Consider the following 20,590-nt stretch of genomic DNA (forward strand, 5'->3'; position numbering starts at 1 on the left):
CTTGTCTGGCTGATATCTGTCACGCCACCTAAAGCTCAACCTAAACAAGACCGAACTGCTTTTCCTTCCAGACAAAGGACTCTATTGCTGTTCTGAGTCGTAATGGTTTATTGCACTTATTGTAAGACACATTAGCTAAATAACGTTTATTTTAATGTAATACATGGCTTTACTTTGACCTGCTGGCAAGTAATCAAAACTAGTTAATATGTTATATGAAGACACATACAAGTGTTAAAGATTTCTACTTTTTAATTCAACAAGTGACCATTCAGAACATACAATAAAACCTTTACAACTTTAGTATCTCAATGAGAAATAAAAGCTTTTTACATTATAAAAATATTGATCAATTGATCCATTGGTTATGCAAACATTGCTGGAGGACAGTAGGGGAGTCTCTATATACATTGGGTGCAATTCTATTCTATTTCGTATGCCTTAAATAATAATACAAAAACATGAATGATTGCTTTAAGGCACAACTACAACAAAAATCTGGATGCTCTTCATTTGATTACATGTATGAGATGTGGTCCTTCATGTAGAAAATCGTTGACCTCATATCCTACTCGGGTATGAGTGCGTTCACAATTTCACTATAAGGTCCGTACCGGCCAAACTTGTCCTTGCCAATCACCACGACACACATTGTGTGGCCGAGCTTGTATTTACTGATCATGGCACACATGGGTAGTGGGCCGGCTGAAATCTCACCAAGGGATGCCCAACTTGGAAAGACGCCGCTACCTTTTACCTTCTCCATAGTCATGAAGAGGCTGCATCAGGGACAGAGAGACAAAATAAAAATGGGTAAGCTGAGACATTTTATAAGGAAAGCTGTAGTCACTGGCTGAAATATGCTTCCATCTGGTGGTCATATGTCGATATAAGCAGTATATTACTCAAGACAGATGTGTGAAAAGACGGTGTGTGATTGTAGAGCTATGATGGTAATCTGCTATGTCAAGTGTTGTCCGAATCAAGCACTCTGCTTGCCAAAAATAGCCATTTTAAATTGTTTAATGCCACAAGAGCTGAAACGAGTTGATTTATCAATTGGCCGATTGACACAAAAAATAACGATAATTCTTTTGATGATCGATAAACAAATAAAATCCATTTTCACGCAGACATTTTGAAAATATTCAACACATTCTAAGGTTTAAGCTTCTCAAATAGCAGAGTGAGATGCTTTCTTTGTAACACAAATGTAAACCGAATACATCTGGCTTCAAAAGCACTTAGACGATGCATCTGGAGGAGCCATTGTGACAATTTCATTGAAAAAAGGTCTTACATTATAAATAACTACATTCTGATAATGTGTTCACAATGCATGGTAGGAATATGCTCAACACTACATGCCCTCTTAAAGAGCCTGTGACACGAGTTTCCCCCATCATCCAAACCCATCAATTTTAGTAAATATTGTCCCCTTGAAACCGTTACTGGACTGATTTGGGATATTTGTACTTTGATCACCATTAACCTGCCCTTCAATGTTGACCATTTTCTGGATCTTCTTGGGGATTGTTCAAATCCCGCCAAATTATGTGTGATGTAATTGCGGGCCAAGAGCTCCAGCTGTACCGTCCGGATCACAGCATCTGCATGTAAACGCACGATGGCGCACACAGCAGCAAGCTCAGACAGCGATGACAGTTTAATTTTGAACGTGTCTGAGAGCTCATATGAGGCTGAAGGATCGGTTTATGTTGTATCTGTTAGAAGTTTAGGAATTAGGTGCGTCAATATGGGCGATAATACGGTCATGTAGCCAGTGGTGGACTGAGACTAAAAATCATCCCGGGACTCTCAACCGGCCCACTACGGTACCGCTAGTAAATTGTCAACGGGGGGAGTGGGGGATGTGCTAGTGACTTATCCGACCGGCCCACTTCGGTACCGGCCCATCGGGATTCGTCCCGATGGCCAGTCCGCCACTGCACCCAGCCCACGTAAACTGTCAACGGGGGGAGCCTCGCTGCGTGGAAACGGTGGACCTAGTGTCCCGATCGGAGTGAGAATAATAATAATAATCCGTGCATTTTATCCATTAATTTCCCCAACATTGTGGTAAAAAAACCACACGTTTAATCCATGTTGGTGTACTACAACTACAAAAAGCATCGGTTTGTTTTCTCATCAGGAAATGCAGACCGGCTCAAACAAACGATTTTTAAATCATCATCCTCACGATCATTTAATGTATCATATGTTCGCCGAATTGACATGAAAGCACGAATAAATGTAGTTTCATCCACTTGAGTTTACAACTACAAAAATAATCTATTTGTTTTTATATCACATCCAGGGGCAGCGCCAGGGGGTAGCTTGGAGTTGCTATAGCAACTCCAACAATTGGCCTAGCAACGGCTTAGCAACCCCATTGTTTTGTTATGAAAATGTATCTATATTTATACACATTCTCGCGAGATCAGGGGTCGTTGTTCGCTCCCATCGCTCGAGTTTCACCCATGGTTTTACCGCGGCTGCCAGCTGTGTTTACTCGCATCATTCAAACAAGACGCGCTGGCTCGGGAGCTACAACTACAACAAAATGAACATATTTTACCGTGATTAAATTGTAATACACGTTTCTAAATGATGCCGACGTAACAACATACTGATACCGGTTAGTAAAAACCATGAATTAATGCTTTGACAAGTCTGCAGACAGACGGCAGGCGAAAACACTTTTTAAATGCTTGTTTTCTGAATGAAGATCGGGTCGACCAGGCTAAGCTAACGTTGTATATAGGCCTACTCCGTCCACACTCACAACAACGGCCTATACAGACATAAATAAACCAGCGACTGTATTCGCCATGACACAGGCAGTCTGTGGTTTGTACTTGTTTAACTTTTGTCCAGTTTCTGAACAGATATGAAGAGCTGTGAGCTCTGAGTGCTAAGAGCTAACGGCTGATGTTTTCTGGTTGAACGTCAGTGGCAGGCTGAGATCCTCACCACTGCTCTGTGTGTGTGTGTGTGTGTGTGTGTGTGTGTGTGTGTGTGTGTGTGTGTGTGTGATGATGAGGTTAAATGCCACAGCATGCCAGTTGAAACAGTGAACGATCGCTATTGTGTACTTGTACGCTCAGGGTGTATGCTCTGACGTCATCACCCTCACACATTTGTCATATGTTTACAAAAAACGATATATATGTTAATACTTTTCTCGTTCTTAATATAGACTATATTTAGGGTCGATGTGTTGACCTTACTTTAAAATAGCAGATCTCTGTGACCGGATATAGTTTGGCTTAGACCCCGGCCCCACGAGGACGCATACAGTAAAACGCATACAGTAAAACGCAAACGCATACGCAAAAAAGTATTCCGTTCACACGCATTCGATTCATTAACTTGTCCGTTCACACTAGACCGCTGGAAATGCTGGAAACGCTGTAGTACATATGCCAGGCCTGTAAGTGGCGCTGCTGCCGCCACAAAATACACCAAAAGCAGCGAAGAAGACCCCGGAGCATGGTTGTCATGGTTGCCCTTCTGTTTATTCTCCGCGGTGGACGGCGTATTCTCCCCCCCCCCACAGAGCGGAGCAAGGCAACGAAACTTAAAATAAAAAGCAGCATTTTATGGCAGGCTATGCATGGGGTCACCTTGAGGGGGTTTCCCGACATGTCGTTTCAGTAAATTAAAGGGTGTTTCATGTTGTCGTTGCTGTGGACCTTCTTAATACCTTGGAAAATGCTGTTTAATACATTTTAATTGCCTTAATTTTCGCTAAATTGATTTATCAACTTTTAATACTTTTAAGACCCTGCGGACCCCCTGAATATGAACAGGCTTGTGCTTGGTCCACTGGTATTGTTTGTTTATTTATTTTGAATTTAAGTAGCAATGCCGTGCTGTCATATAGCAACTGCAAAGCTACTGCAGCAAAAAAATCCTGGCGCCGCCCATGATCACATCCGACGGGAGGAAATTCAGCAGCTCTCACTACCGATTTTTAATCCTAATGTAATCCTCATCTTCACCACGATCATTTATGTTAATGTTCGCCGAATTGACATGAAAGCACTGACAAATATGAATATATTGTCGTCAACTTCATTAAAACATTATTAACGTGCCTAAACTCAGTAATTCACAATTTCTACGCATGACAACACACTTTGTCCGTGTTTGGCTCTCTCGCCGCACAGTGAAGCGTTCCCGCATTGACGTCACTTCCGGCTTCCCCCAAAACTTCAAAATGAGTCGAAGGAATTTCCCCGCGATGTTCGAAATTATTGATATTTATCGGAACGGTATCGCACCTTCTTTTTTAAACTGACGGTTGGAGATGACTAGTAGCCCAATATTTCATTGCACAACAGTTGTTGGGAGGCTGTCGCAGGCTCTTTAATGTAGATGGGGCTTAAAACTTACATGGAAACCTGATACAAGCTGATTCTTTTCAAAACAGATGAACATCTGTAATTCACTAATTGTTTTATGACATTTTTCAAACATGCAATGGAAATTAACTGGCATTTGCTATTTAAAAAATGTGAATTCCTGCAGGATGCCCAATGAATCAGTAGAGATGATCTGCAGTGTACAAAAAATAAAGTTCTATGTAGTTTACACAAGTTTTACTACTTGGAAAAAAACCCAAAAAGAGGGATTGGGTTGTGTTGTACCATGTAGTGGAAACACGGGATTATGTAGCAGGCATGAAACCTTCCTCCATAATCCCTCATCCTGTGCTGTTTCTCACCTGTAACTATCCATGGGCGGGCCTTGGGGGTCTTTAACCTCCACGTTCCAGAGCACAGAGAGGCCGACGGGTTTCTTAATGAGAGCCACATTCACTATTGGTCTCCCGGGAAGGTTGTATGAAGCCACCTCTATGCTTAGGACGGAGGGGAAGGTTGTTGGGGGCAGAGGAGGATACGAGAGTGTGCCCTTCATTGTCAGAAAAGGCAGAAAGGCAGAAATGGTGAATTTGAGTAGCGAACAATCAAGTGAGTTGTTATTTTGTTGTGTGAGTGTGTAATACCTGCTTGGTGTTTGTTTGATTGGGACTGCTACTATGGTCAATGGAAAGATGTTCTACTTTCACCTTCATAGCCTGTAGTTCAAACGACTGCTTTGAGTCCTCTACAGTGGGGTGTTTTTCCGCCTCATGATCCGTCTCTTTCTTAATAAATATGTGAGTTCCCTACATTAGTGGGAGTAATTAAAGACACAAAACATTAACAAAACATTTATTTTTAGGAAAGGAAATCTCATCTTTCCCTTGCTTGTGTAGATCGTTACTGATAGCATACAGTATTTATGCCTAATAATTTGGAAAGGATAAATTAAATAATGAAGCATCTTACCTTGCAGTCAGAAGAGCCGTTAGGAGTAGGAACCGGAGGAGGCAGCTTCTCTGACAAACCTGCTATGACAGCCTTCAAAGCTTAACACGGATTATTTGCAGTGACAAGTAACAGAAGGGACAGGAGAGAGTAGGAAAAAGGGTGTGGTTATTAGTTCAAGTGACTCATATTATTTAATATGGGTCATTATAGCAGCTTATCGTCAGTTTTTTTCTCCATGCATGGAAAATAATATCATTAGAAGCTACATTAGTTTAAAATTGAGCTATTCCAACCTCTGCATGTATACATATATATATATATATAAATCAAAAGCGCTTACATTCATTGTCTTCTTGCATCTTTGTTAATGCTGTTTTTGAGATTTTCTGGACAGAGAGAAAGGTAATATTAGAAGATTTTGAGCATAAACCCCTCGTCTTTTCAATGAATGAGCAAACTACAATGAACTGTGTGAAAATCAAGTTTTCTCCTTAACAAACAAGGAGACATTTTAACATTTGCATTTAACAAATTATTCCAAGATAAATTAACTGCATATTTACCATCATATTTAAGAACTCCACTTTCTTTTCCATGCTCTTAATACCGCTTTTGACAACTGAAAATGTAAATTGCATTGAACGAATACTCAACAATCCACAAATGCAAATATTTATAAAAGCAGGCTTGATGGCTGAGATCTTACCAGGTGGGATTTTCCTCTTATCTTTCGAAGAGTCTGACCTGCAGGGGTGAACAAAACATCAAAGATGTCTCAAAATACAAACCAAGCAAAAGTACACAGGCTCACATGAGAGTTTTTACCACTGGGTCATACATACCTTTTAATCTCGACATCATCCAGAGATGGCTGTGGGTTCTGAAAGGCAATCAATTGTTTGGATCTCGTGAGGCAGTCTTTACTGTTTACATTTCAAACTGGATATAATAATCAATGAGCACACTCACATGAGTGAGTGAGTGAGTGAGTGAGTGAGTGAGTGAGTGAGTGAGTGAGTGAGTGAGTGAGTGAGTGTGGAGCTCCGCAGATTGGTCTAGAGCAGTGGTTCCCAAACGGTGTGCCGTGAGGCAAGTCCGGGTGTGCCGTGGGATTTTGTGACAACCATACGTTATTATTGCAATATACAACTACACAAAAATAATTCTTTTTTTATTTACTATATCAGTACTTTGTAGGTTTATATGTACGTAATCTGCGCAACTTGTGCGTCCACATCTCCACGTGCAGTGCTGCATAAACATGGCTGAGTCAGCGATAACTTTCGAGGGGTGGAGGTATGCCCATTACCGCCGCCTGCTGGTAAGGAAAGTTTTTGCCACTCACGCATGCGCAGTTCGTACGTGCTCGGCGAGTAAAGTAACGAGTAAAGTAACGAGTTACTTTATGTAGATAGTAACGAAGTAGTGTAATATATTACTTTTTTAAAAAAAAAGTAATATGTAATATATTACATTTTTTTAGTAACGACCCCATCTCTGGAGTTGGCATTCTCTACTCTGATTTACATGAAGAACAACAGGAGGTCACGTTTCTGTTGAACAGGACTTGCGAGTGGCCCTCTCCTCAGTGCCACCAAGGATTAAAACATTCTGCGCGCCCCGACAGGCACGTGTATCTCACTAATTTGTAAGTCGGCAAAATATTTATAATAGCACATGTTTCAATGCTGATTGCTGAAATGTTACATTTATAATTTGTAGTTCAGGACCATGGACAATGCAGCTTCCTTGCATTGACAGTTCTCTGTGCTGAGTTTCTGCTGAGTTTCCTTTGCCTCATTTTTAATGTTGTGACCCGTCTGGTTTAAATGAGTGTGTTGCTGCTTTGATGAAGCCTAATTTGATAAAGTGTCAAATTAATTTCTGAAATATTTCGTTAATAAATATTTCATGAGTAATATAGTTGTCTTTGTCACATTTTATTTGGCATTAGTAAATAATTATGCACATTTACGGCCCGCCCACACAGCGGCGTGCGTTGACGCTTGGAGGTGGGCGTGTCTGAAGCTTGGGGATTTTTTGCGAGCAACGCGACCAACAACCAATCACATGAATCTCCCGCCCCCGACATACAAAGCAATAGCAATGTTAAAACGAAGTAAACTGGATATAAAATCCCCAAACAGGCGAAAACCTACCAGTTTCACCCACTGTCTCTGCCACCTCCCTCCATGCCTCACTCCTCTGGTTTGTATCCCGGTAGATGAACAGAGACTGATCATAAAGCACCGGGTGATTCACTACCGCTATAATGAATTTCCCTCCATTTTTTTGAATATGAGGAAATTACCTGCGTAGTCTCTCCCAGCATACACGCGGTTTGATTGGCTAGCGCTTGTACTGGCAGATTTGCATAAACGGGATTTCATTGGCTGACGCCTCCGTCGAGGCGTCAAAAGTTGAACATTGCTCAACTTTTGAAGCCAGCAACGCTCCACGTCGCTTCCCAAAATGCAGTTCGGCTAAAAGTGACGTCACCCCATTCAAAGTGAATGGGCAGAAGCGTTGGAAGCTTCAACGCACGCCGCTGTGTGGACGGGCCGTACAGATATTTTACATGATATGAGTGATAACACGTGTTATAAGGGCTATTTTGCACAATAAGTGTGCCTTGAGATTTTTACTTGTCCTTTGGTGTGCCTTGGCTATAAAAAGTTTGGGAACCACTGCTCTAGAGTGCCGTCAACCTGCCCCGGAAGTAATAAATGGAAAAAGAAAAATGTCCAACGAGGCGTTCTGGGGCAGCACAGACAAGTCTTTTCTGTGTTAGAGTTTTACTCGCTACAGGGTGTACTTTGAGGCATTGTGACTTTGCAGACCGTTTACATGCAGAAAAAGCTACATAACACACAAGGGGACGGGTAATAATAATAAAAAAAGCATATGATGGGACCTTTAAAAAGATAGAACTGCGTGAGCAAAAAAGCAGGGTTTGAAGTTGTGTGTGTGTGTGTGTGTGTGTGTGTGTGTGTGTGTGTGTGTGTGTGTGTGTGTGTGCATCAAACCTCTTTCTGTGTCTTTGTCATGATGGCGATAGCTGCTTCCGCTCTCCTGGTTACTGTGTTCATCCGCTCCTTAGGAAGAGAGAAACACATTTCTGGTTTAAGATATACTTTATAACCAGTTAGGCTTTGAGACATATGCAGAATATATCCAAGTTTGGTTCAAAGACGTGGCAGAACAACAAATAAAATGCACACAAAGGTGATTTTATGATGCTGAGTGTAGCGTGTGTACGATTAAAGTGGATCCAATCTAATGGGTAAAAATTAGGAAGAACAACGGGTTAAGAAGAATAAAGAAAGCTTAAAAGATTGACTTTACACACACTCCGCCAACCCTGCCTGAAACACCTCCATGGACTCCTTTGTTTACTTCAATAACATAGTGACATTTCTATGCAACACTCGCCCTTGTTACAAGCCCCCAATAGAAGGGCTTGTAACAGCCTTCTATTGGCAGCTCTCCAACACATTGTAAGTGATACTATAGAGTGTTTCCCACAGAATTTAATTATATTTGTGGGGGCACCGCACCAGAAAGAAAAAAAAAAGAAAAAAATGTATGAGATCCATTTGTCGCGGACAATATTTATTTGTGGCGGACAATATTTATTTGTGGCGTCCTGACACAAATAAATCAATGTATGGGAAACACTGCGATATAAGGGGTGGGGTATCTCCAAGGAATTGACCAATCACAACAGAGCTAGCCAGTTAACCAATCAGAGCAGCCTGAGCTCTCATTTCAGACAGAGGGTGAGAAACGGTGCTGCAGCACAGGCAGTATGAGAAAGGCATGTTAATATAGAGAGAGGCACAAAATACAAATATGAAGCTGAAACCGACCATAAGAAGGCCCCTTTAAGATAACAACAACAAAGTAAGGCACGCTGAATCACTACTTTCACGAACCTCCAGTTTTTGGATGGAGTTTTTGTAGTTCAGTGATTCATCCAGCTCTTGAATTTTTCCTAGCAAACCTAGCAGCTTGTTGTCTTTCTTTTTCAGTGCAGTTTGAACCTCCTGCTCGATCAGCGTCTGCACCTAAATCATAAAAGAAAGAAACTCAGAAACTGAAGGTTGATATTATTATGATGCACTGTAATCAATTGCAAATGTTATCATGCATTTTTAAACATTTAATAATCTCAAAATAATGTCTCTTACTTCAGATTGGGATAACTTGATCTTTTTATCACTGGGTGCAGAGGAATCTGAATTGGATGGTAACCTCTTCATTCTTCATATATTCATACAGAGAAACACACACACACACACACACACGGTATTTAGTTGACATCCATCTTAAAGCATTTCTGTAATATCTGGCAACATAAATGATTAACCTGTCCCACCATGTGTCTCTTTGCTCTAGGAACACCTCTAAGATCATATTCATATTCTGTACAAACTGTAAAGTCCACTGAGACAAATGTAACATTTGTGATATTCGGCTATATAAATAAACATTGATTGATTGATTGATTGATTGAGTGAAGATGAGCAGCAAGATATAGAAGTAAAATGCCCCATCTTACATATATTACACTGTCATTTGCAGAAATGGGATAAAATGCACTGGAAAATAGGAAAACACACGAACATAGATTAGTTGATATGTGGAAAGGTCACTATCTCATGACCTCTTTAGGAGTAATTAATACCCTCTCTGTATTATCCAAAACAGGGCCTCCTTGACCCTCTGCTCAGCCTAGGTAATTGTGGAAGAGACGATGGGGTCTCTCTGACCTGTGTTACCTTAATGAATAAGCGAGAAATACGCTGCTTAAGGAATCTGTCATAACAGTTACCTTCACACGTAGACAGTAAAAGCTAAACTAATCAAATCAAGTTTTATTTATATAGCACATTTTTAAAACGATTTTTGGTCGAGCCAAAGTGCTGTACATATAATAAAATAGCCTACAGTAGAGACACTTTACAGCAAATACAACAGCAGTTTGTGCAGAATATCAGTATGAGAAAATGACACCCTGTATCCTTAGACCCTCTGTCCTTAGACCCTCACATCGTACAAGGAAACACTTCCAGAGAAAACCCACAGTTTAAAGGGAAACATGGGAGAAACCTCAGGGAGAGCAACAGAGGAGGGATCCCTCTCCCAGGACGGACAGATGTGCAATAGATGCCGTGTGGAAATCAAATATAGTGTTAGTGTTTTATTATGGCAACATTCAGCAGAAGAGCATGTTGATACTTGACAAACCAAACCGCTGTATGTACGTAGATTAAAAAAAACTGGCAAGAGACAAATATTTATGAAGCTGTTCTGCAAACAGAATGCTGTTAACTCACTTATCGAGTAGAGTAAGAGCCAACTCTGCATCACTTTGTAATCCTTTTGAGGCCTTCACTTCACACCACGTTTCAAACGCTGATCCAATGTTCACTCGAGCATCTCCCGCTAGCTTCGTTTGCTCTGGAGAACACAGGCTAGGACTCTTTCGTTTGGGGGAAGGTTTTAACGTCTTCTGATCTGCTCTTGAGCGTTTGCGAAGAGTTCGTTCTCGGGCATCTGCCATTATGTAACTATACTAAAGAGAGGGACAAATGTAACATTGTGATATTGGGCTATATAAATAAACATTGATTGATTGATTGAAAGGACACTGTCATCAGTCTATCACCTGGCATTAACAACAGCCACTGTTAAATCTGTTTCTGTTGTCAGACATTATTGGATTAGTTTCAGCTACGTCTCTATACTGCAAGAAAACTACTTTTTAGATATCTGTAACAAAATAACCTGGTAAAGAACATTACAATGGAAATCCATGGTTTTAGAGAAGGGATTCATTATATTATTTTAGTTTTAGAGAATGTTAGTAACAGCCAAATATAACGAACTTTTACAAACTGTGTTGGAGAAAATACTGAATGTACACAGGTGCACATGATAACAAAGGCCAAACTGTAAAAGTGTATATGACAGGATGTATGATTACCTAGAAGAGTGTCAGGACACACTGTTTTAGGCACCTGATAGCTATGTGTTAACATGATGATTCAGCCTCTAGGGAGATAGACATATGACATGCATGATTATTTCTGACGTGGGCCTCAATTAATTTGAACTAAACATTGTGTACTGCTTTGAACTGGTATTCCTCCATCTTGTGACTCTCTTGTATATAAGCATGTGAAGGACACTGTTCGGGAATTAGTTGTACCATATGCTGTATGTGATAACTACTTCCATTATTGCAAGGATAATAAATACATTCATCATGTTTTAAAACTCAAGCCAGTTTTTCCACGGTTATGGCCTTGTACACAACACGGCTAGGTTCAATAGTCCATAGTGTGATTTCTTGCGATATTGGTTATTTGTCTCACCTTTCAGTCTGTGCAGAAGTTAAGTCCTTAACTTATTTGCAATGTTGCGAGGAATTCTGTAAACACAACACAAACACAGAAAATAGTACACATTCAGAGCAATTTATAATGCAAATTGCACATTTCTGCATGTGTCCAATGGCTGCATCTACCTACTTTATGACAACATCTTTCCATACAGGAGTTGCAATAATCGGATTAATGTTTATATTTGAAGTCAACTCTGGTGTCAAACATACATGATGACACTTCAAAAAGCAAACTAGAATCTCAATCTAACTAGAGACTACAATAGATTTAATTAAATCAGTGTGTAATTTAAATGTAACTGAAATATATGTATTTAGGATAAACCCCTTGAGATAAAACATCTCGTTTTCAAGGGGGACTTCAAATGTAGCACCAACACGGCAAAAACAAAATCAAGTCCCATACAAGCTGCAGACAAGTCGACTACAAACACAAAACAACAATTGGAGATTATACATTTGAACATATTAACTATAAGGCCACAGAGAGGCCATGAACCAATGCATTATACATTGTGTTCTTTTCAGACATCCAACATAAATCATAAACTGATTTGCTCAATTGGAGACCCTCCATTTTTAGGTCTTGTTTTTAATACAGCAATAAGCTGGTTACACTTACACAGACCCGGCCGGGCACCAGAACAAATCTAAAGGGAGAGCATATGATTTTCATGGGAGGGTACACAAAACAGTCATGGGCCTGCGGCAGAATATATATCAAACTGCAAGGCCAACAGCATTGCGTAAAGACAGCTTCCTCATCGCTGCACTCGGAGAGAAATAGTAGAGACGGAGACGATGAACTGTTTAGCCCGCCTTGGGCATGGTTCATTTTCCTATGCTCTGCACTCGGACATGCTGTGGAGTGAATCGTGGTCACCTCTGAGAGGGAGTTGGTTGACAGCTAAAAAAGCTATAATATCAACGACAGCTGACACGTAATAAAGGCTCCGTGCAGCTGATCTGCACCAAAGTACTAATTTTAGTGGTGCACGATAATTATCGGTCCGATATTAGGAATGATGACTTCATCCCGATAAACCCGATAACAGTATTAATAGCCCCGATAATATACAATATATTTTTGGGGTAAAAAAAAGAAAGAATACTGCGGTGTGGGTGGATTGGGATGAGGGGCGCTTGTTTTTCACTCGGCTCCTCCCGTTTTGCCAGTACTGTGGTATTAGTGGTTTAGGAAGAGGGGAGTTCTTCACAAATCCAGCGCTCCCTAACTCATGCCTGGCTGTGACGTAAATGGTGTGCGGCCGTGAAGCCAGGACAGTAAACAAACATGTCGCCGGTAGTATGGGACTATTTCAAAGTTTCAGAGTTAGATAGTTCGCTTGCTATTTGTATTAACAAATGCAGAAGTTCCACGAGGAGGGAAAAGGCAACGAGCTATAATACTTCCAACCTGATTAGTCACCTGAAACATCGCCATCGCTACGATGGTGTGTTAAAAGCGTACGAAGACGCCTGCGCTGCTAAACCAGCGGCGAATCCAAAGCCAGCTGCAAAGGCACCGGGGCTTTTACCTATCGACGAGGCTTTTGAAAAAGGCAAGAACTTTATTTGGGAAAATAAATATGGTCACTTTGAAGAGTCAAAACTGTTCTTTGCTTTGTTTTGTTCATAGTAGTAATGCTCATGTCATTTGCTCACTACTAGTCTTTTTTTTACCACCAGGTGTGCAAAAACTACAGGTACATTTAATATATATATATATTATATTATTATCGGTTATCGGTCTTGAGAAGCAGGAAGTTATCGGTATCGGTTTCACAAAACCAATATCGTGCATCCCTAACTAATTTCCTTATTTGTTTCCTCGCGTACCTGTCTCTCTCTCTCTCCACAAACTCTCACATGAAATGTGTTCTTTTGATGCGGCATGCCTTAGCAGTCCTTTATCAGTCTGTAATGCGTGTTTCCAGTCGCAAAAACCTTTGACAGTAAAAGCCGCATCAGATGAAGACGTATTTACTTTAAACTTTCTACAGGGGAAACAAAAGCCTGCGTCTGCTTTTAACGAATATTCAAGCCATGGTCTGTTGTTGTACCATGCAGCAGAGTCCTGCACAGGTCTGATTTTCAAGACCCTCTCCCGCGACGTGCAATACCGAACCCGCCACGCTACCCGCACATATTGCCAATTAGTTCCGCGACCCGACCCGAACAGCCTATATATGAGCAGTGAAAACATGCAATTATTAACACACGCAGTTGCATATTTGTCTCAAAAAGCGTGGGATGTTGGTTATTTTCTCCATCTAGGATGACACCAAACCAGACGTTGGATTTCGCTCTTGAGGAAGTGTTATTGAAAATGCTGTATTCTCCGCTAGAGAGCTTCACCTCAGCCATTTCGAATGTGGCACCGGCACGGAGGAGGAGGATGCTGGCGGGTTAGGTACAGGGTGTGGCAACGCAGGTGGTGATGGTAGGGGCGACAAGGAGCTGTGCCTCGGAGGACAGCGTTGGTGGCGGCCGCCTTGATGAGTCAAGGATTGGGCTCGCTAACTCAGCCCCTGGGTTTGCGGAGGTCAAGCTTGTGACATTAAGGCATTTTGCTGCAACGGCAGGGTCGCCAGCAGCACCATCGGCTGCAGTTCTTTCATCGCTATTTCGTTTTAATAAATCCTTAGACCTTTTAAGCCAATTTCTGATGTCCATTTTGTAATTCAAACAGAAATGTGAGTCTACAGAATGCACAATAAACAAATCCAGAATAGGAAGGCAGAGTGTGACGCTGTGATTGGTCTAAATGTGGACGAATCACAAATCACAACAGACAACTGCATTTATTTGACGTAGCCTGCGATTTTTAGTTACTATCTGACATCACATACATCGTAGCATAAAAGGTCACAGTTTATTTATAATAAAAAAATAATACAAAACGTGTTCGTTGGGGGAGATGCCTGGCCCTCCCACGGCGCCGGGCATGCACTTACATGTTCTTTATATAGAGTTGATGTAAAAGAAAACATGTTAAATCATCATCATTATATATACTTGCATTAATATTAAATACAATAGAGCTGCAATCTGAATTTTGTTATTACGTTTTATAGTAATTGTCATTCAGATGAATTAATACTTCTGTTTCTTTTGAGAGGGGGCATACTGAAGTGAGTTCCTCCATGTTGTACAATGGCACGGGCGAAAATACCAGATAGGGAACTATATCAAAGTATGAAAGTGCTCGGTGTGAACGCGGCTAATGTATCTAAATCAGTGCTGCAAATACGGGTCCACCGAACCAATCGACGCACATGGGTTAAGATAACCCGTCTTATTTTACGGGTTTAATGGCTCGTAGCAGCCTTTCCTTCTCGTTAGCACGAACGGAGAGCCACGTGAAGCTCACAATAGTTTTAGCGTTAGCAACCGTTAGCCGAAGCTTCTATTACATATTCCTTTGTCTAGCAACGAGCTGGTAAACAAGTAACAAGTAAGCTGTATAAAGTTAGCTCACAAGACTCTCTACCACACATATTGAACGATTTAAATGTTGATTTAGTGGTCATGTTTGTACATACCTCCTCTAACGTTTGATGGTTTCCTGTTTGAGATGATTCGTTCTTCTTCTTCTCTGGTTTTTGGGGGATTGCAAACAGAACTTAAATGGTGCATACCGCCACCTACTGTACATGAGTAAGAATCATCATATCATTCCAACTCTTAAACCTGTTAAACCCCGAGCCTGTTTTTCAGGTTTCAGGCTCAAAAATGACTTTCCCAGAACAAATGACCATATCTTCCCTTCTAAAAGGGTTACATTAATAATCTTTTTTCTCAAAGTAATGATAAACCTGTGAGTTGGATGTAGAAAAGTCAGAATCTATATACATATTTTTTATTTTAAAGAAAATTCAGATTGAATATGTTAAAAAAACTGTAAATTAGTGTCCGTCCAAAAAATATGTTGTACTCAGTGGCGGCTGGCCCATAGGGGCGCTAGGGGCGCAGCCCCCCCTCTTCCCACATGTTTGATTGTCATTACAAATTTATATTTAAAAATATTTTTTTATTTTTAATGAACAAGGTAAATATTATATAGTTGGTATCAGTAAAATGTATAGTATACAATACAATCTCGTTTAAAATTGTTTTACAATGTCTAAAGTTACTGATAAGTCACATGTTTCCTGCCTGGCCACAGCGTGTATCATTACCCTCTCTCGTCCGGGCGGTAGAAAGGAGCCCTCAGCCAGAGCAGCAGCAGCCAACAAGCTGACTGTTGCTATCTGTATACTATGCCGCCGAAACATAATTTCAGCCAATCAGCGTCGTCAGATCTGATGCTCAAAGGGCGCCCTGTCAGCGCCCTGGCCTGTGTGTCTGTGAGTTGTTTGGACTCGTATCCAAGGTGACGCTACAGTAGTTGTCGAGGATGGCTGTGTCTGCAGGTGGAGACTCCGGTGCTAGTGGATCGCCGGAGCTGTAGATTAACATGTACATGCTTATTGTAGTTGTAAGGGCAATGCCTGTAGCACCATGGATCATATATGTGGGCTGGACCTGTATTTTACAGGAAAGGAGTGAGCAGAGGGTGGAGTTGTCAATTCTTGTTCAGTTTTCATCTTCCTCACCCTCTCAAACTTTGAGTTGCGCGCGCTGCTAAAGAGACGCGCTACCATGGAAACCAAACAATGGTGTAGCTGTATTAAAGTCAGAGTGGAAACCGTTGTGAGTAAATCTGATTTTGTCAGAAAGAAGTCATAATTTAAGGGGTCATTTCTCAAAAATGTCTTCCGGGGGACGATCCCCCCGGACCGCCCTAGTATGGTTTGGTCCCTATTTCCATAGCCCCACCAAAAATATTTTCCACCAGCCGCCACTGTTTGTACTTATAGTGAAAACTAACCTTGGATGATGGGTTCTGGGACCATTTGGGTGGATTTTCCATATCTCTGGCCCCCCTTGTTCGATTTTGACATGTGACATCTCTTCCTGACCGTTAGAGCCAATAGAATCGAAGGGAAATCGTCCCGCACACACTCATGTTAAAAAAAAGGTTGTGTCTCTGCACATGCAATCTTGCTTCAGAGTGTAGGAATATCCCTGCTTTGATATTTGAAAACGGAATTGCAGTTTTATTGCTTATAGATTATCAGAACATTTCAAAGGGGACACAGTCACATTGGATATTAACCTATGGATTAACTACAGCATCGTTTTTGTCGTTTTAATGCCATTGAAGACCAGTTTTGACCTGACAAAGATCTAGGTAAGCCATGTTAGCGTTTTAGGCTACATGTTTTGATTATTTATGGTATTATTTCTCTCCATTCTTCCTTCTGCCAATGGTGTCGCAGTTTCTCGTCTCTCCCGTTTTTGTGTTTAGTGCGTATGCATGGGTTAGAGTTTGCATGGAGGACCGCACATTTTCCCGTCAAGTTAGTATTTTATAAATCGCAAACATTGCGAGAAACTGGCGTACGCCATTTTTTGAGCATATATCCCTTTATAAATGAGGCCCCAGGAGATGTTGACAGTTGCTTCTGTAGCCTGAAACCATAAAACTATTAGCTTAACATTGTGTAGTCTTCTTTACGTCCACTGGATGTCAATAGCAGACAAAACCAGACATGTGGATACATTATAAGACAGTCAAATATAAGCATATTTCCGAATAATTTACTGATTTTGATTATGTTAAAAGATATATCATATTGTTATTTATTCGACTAAAATTGTAAAAGCTTCTTAACTTGATATACGCCTAGAGACGCTGTCAAACTAACAGTTTTTGTAAAAAAAAATCTCAGACCCTAAATCAATGTGGAATTAATACTTGATTAATCATTTAAAATATTCAAACAGGTTAAAAAATGTGTTTTTAAATCCCCATGAATGCAGTAGTCGAGGCTTCAACCACTCATATGCTCATTTGTTACTGTGGTTATTAGTGTAGATCTACATTGACTAAGGAACATTACATCTACATTGACATCAAACAAACTGCAGAACAGTTATAAACCGATAACAACCATAAACCGAAACATGACCAATTATACTCAAGAGTTGCTCTTATAGATCAACTCTTAGAGGTGAATCTTGTGGTTGCTGTTGAATATTTACAACAGACTTTGCACATTGAAGTAATCGTTTTATTTAGATCTGTCTTGAAATCATTTGACATGAGCTAGCAACTTACTTTTCACTTCAATATAGGTTAAAAAAGGTCTTACAACACTTGCATTGAAACAGGAGGCTTATTATTTAGTCGAACACTCTAAAGATGACATCTTCGCAAAATTATCTGGAAAAACAAACACAAACTTGGCTTCCAATATGTTTTTTTGATCATTTTCAAGTATCTCGAGATAAGAGTAAAACATCTTCACGTTCTTGTTTTTTACTGCATCTTCATTATTGATGAAAAAGTTACCAGTCTGTGGACCAAACAACACAAACACATTCCTATCACTAAATCAACTGTGCACCGGAAGGATCCATCAAGTCCAAGCTGTATGCATGAATGAATGCTGGTCTCCCTTAATTGTTACAACCCCAAACTCCGATAAAGAAAGATCAAACGAGTCTACATATTATCTCAAACATTATCCCTATATTTCCACAAAATTTGAAGTATTCTGGGAATTTGGGGTACAGTACAGTGACACATTTATTGTTGTTAAATGCCGGAGCACGAACAGGAGTGTTAGAGATGTTTCAGTAATCGATCAAACAAACAGTAGCCCGACCAAAAGAGGGAAACAAATATGGCAAGACTTAATTACTTCATACATCCTTTGTCACATGATGCTCAAAATACACAACAGTGGTTTTAATCAATAAATAGCGATGTTTTTTTCTCAGTGAAGCTGTGAACAAAAAAAGAGTAACAAAGAAAAGTTAATTCTTATTTCAAGTTTACACGTTCCTCTGTTGCCATTTGAAATCTCAGATATCACAGCACATCATTGGTTCCTTTTTCATCATTACAACACAAGTAAGTAAAATAAAAACAACAAGTTAAAATCCTACATATTATACTTCAACTAGTGCCTCACTACAAGTCCTACATGCTATGGTTAACATAAGATAATTTTGTTTAGTCTTAGAAAATAAGCTTTTGGCAATAACCTAAACTATACATACACAGCAAATATGTACAAAATAAATTCAGTTGACTAAAGATTCACAACAAAAAAATATGGACCCTTTATAAAGTCCAGGGGCTGCCTCCCAATAAGACAAACTTCCCCACTTGTCTTTGACTTTTATCCTTTAGGATTGGGAATTTCAGACAGGTTCCTATGAACGGTCAAAAGGACACAATGAAACAAGTGGACAGTATGTTGGAACAACGTCCTGTGTCGAGGAAAAGAAGATGGAGAAAGCATGTTCTCTCTAAATGCAGCAAGGGACATTTTCTATCCAAAGCAGTAACTAAGTGGAGAACGTGTGGTGCATTGGCTCCTCTGCATTTGTATTGCATATATTTTACCTCAGCTTCATGTACATGAATCTATCCAGAACAGTTGGCAAAATTGTATTTATCATAGTATATGTTTGCTTAACATGTTTTAGTAGATGTAATGCAAAAAAAGACTGTCCAACTCACCGTTGTTTAGTTAAGTCCATTGTCTAAAGTGTTTCTAAGGCACTTTTATGGAAAGAAGTGTCAAGAAAAGTCTGTCAATGGAGCTAACTGGGTGTCTGGACAGTCTTGGCGCATCATTGCTGAATTTAGAGAGAACAATGTACCATCAGGAAGAAGAAGGGTATACAACAATTTAGGCTTTAGGTGTGTAAAGTGGACAAAGATGTGCTGCTTTATTGTTGAATAGTCTGGTCATGAACCTGACACTTTAGATTATTGGGGATTTGTGTATTTCCTTTTTCTCCAATGCTCTTATAAAACCTAAGGGTAAGAGACAGAATGTTAGCATGCTGGTTTGTTGAGTCAAAGTGTATGACTTTATGCATGTGTCCAAGTGTTCCTTTTTATATTGTTGGATATCTGCGTGCCTGTGCGTCACATCTATTTGCGCTTCCTGAGCACCAGGTACATGAGGCCGCTCATGAGAGTCATCGGGAAGCTGATCCAGGCCAGGATGTAGGAAGAGCCGTAGGTACCTTCCCGGAGATTGGCCAAGTGGAAACTGTTCTTCTGAGCCGTGTAGACAGACGCTGCGATCATCACACATAGAGCTGGGAGGAGGAGAGAGGAAATTAAAGTTTATTGTCAATGAGGTAATTCAAACCCTTATATATTCAACAATCCTTCTGATGCCAATTGGGGCCACTTATGGAAATAACGTGACACTTTTTTAGGGATCTCTGAATAGCTTTATTTCCTTTAAATAGTCAACTCCAACAGAATGTCTATTGCTAAAGTGGATTACATTGATTCAAACCTGAAATCTGTAATTTCCTAAGATTCATTACATTACATTACATTGCATTTAGCTGACGCTTTTATCCAAAGCGACTTACAATAAGTGCGTTCGACCAACAAAATACAAACTTGAAGAAAATAGAATCATATAAGTACATCAGGCTTCATAGAGCAAAAACATTTCAAGTGCTACTCAACTGGCTTTAGATAAGCCAGCCCTTTATTAGTATAAAAGTGCTTTGTTAATAGTTCTATCGCTCAAAGTGGAGTCGAAAGAGATGAGTTTTCAGTCTGCGCCGGAAGGTGTGTAAGCTATCTGCTGTCCTGATGTCAATGGGGAGCTCATTCCACCATTTTGGAGCCAGGATAGCAAACCCACGTGTTTTTGCTGATGGGAACTTGGGTCCCCTTCGCAGTGATGGTGCAGCGAGCCGTTTGGTTGATGCAGAGCGGAGTGCATGTGCAGGGGTGTACGGTTTACCATGTCCTGGATGTAGGAAGGGCCAG

The 20,590-nt window shown here is 40.4% G+C and overlaps 2 protein-coding genes across 7 annotated transcripts in view; both read right to left on the reverse strand.

Annotated features, from left to right (window-relative positions):
- Window positions 1-234: 234 nt before the first annotated feature.
- On the reverse strand, window positions 235-15,364 carry atf7ip2 (activating transcription factor 7 interacting protein 2). 4 transcript variants are annotated; one of them, XM_034202149.1, is made up of 14 exons: window positions 15,273-15,342; window positions 11,699-11,754; window positions 10,658-10,896; window positions 9,509-9,581; window positions 9,254-9,385; window positions 8,345-8,413; window positions 6,161-6,198; window positions 6,025-6,062; window positions 5,882-5,937; window positions 5,659-5,704; window positions 5,337-5,416; window positions 5,012-5,173; window positions 4,730-4,917; window positions 235-779 (listed from the first exon to the last, which is right to left on the reverse strand). In XM_034202149.1, exons 3-14 carry the CDS (start codon window positions 10,882-10,884, stop codon window positions 569-571), a joined length of 1,320 nt encoding a protein of 439 aa, XP_034058040.1. In that variant the 5' UTR covers window positions 10,885-10,896; window positions 11,699-11,754; window positions 15,273-15,342; the 3' UTR covers window positions 235-568. The 4 variants fall into 4 exon arrangements, with proteins under 4 accessions (XP_034058040.1, XP_034058038.1, XP_034058039.1 ...); XM_034202147.1 differs by having other exon boundaries at window positions 5,882-6,062; window positions 15,273-15,345; XM_034202148.1 differs by lacking the exon at window positions 15,273-15,342 and adding an exon at window positions 11,308-11,375 and having other exon boundaries at window positions 5,882-6,062.
- A 2,464-nt stretch (window positions 15,365-17,828) lies between these two features.
- emp2 (epithelial membrane protein 2) overlaps window positions 17,829-20,590 on the reverse strand; it is a 41,454-nt gene continuing 38,692 nt past the window's right edge. For all 3 annotated transcript variants that reach the window (XM_034202157.1, XM_034202158.1, XM_034202159.1), the window contains exon 5: window positions 17,829-19,896. In XM_034202157.1, the coding sequence (XP_034058048.1) occupies window positions 19,727-19,896 (170 nt within the window). In that variant the 3' untranslated portion in view covers window positions 17,829-19,726. The remainder of the gene's footprint in view (window positions 19,897-20,590) is intronic.

The sequence above is a fragment of the Gymnodraco acuticeps genome, unplaced genomic scaffold (assembly GCF_902827175.1).
Source record: "Gymnodraco acuticeps unplaced genomic scaffold, fGymAcu1.1, whole genome shotgun sequence".
Taxonomy (NCBI): Eukaryota; Metazoa; Chordata; class Actinopteri; order Perciformes; family Bathydraconidae; genus Gymnodraco; species Gymnodraco acuticeps.

Bases quoted from the DNA above. Each gene is read 5' to 3' on its own strand.
- atf7ip2 (XM_034202147.1), bottom strand. From the start codon at position 10,884: ATGGCAGATGCCCGAGAACGAACTCTTCGCAAACGCTCAAGAGCAGAT. The intron at 9,386-9,508 runs GTAAGAGACATT...TTTATGATTTAG, and splicing joins TCAAGTTATCCCAATCTGAA to GTGCAGACGCTGATCGAGCA. The intron at 780-4,729 runs GTGAGAAACAGC...TCCCTGATGCAG, and splicing joins CCGCCCATGGATAGTTACAG to CCTCTTCATGACTATGGAGA.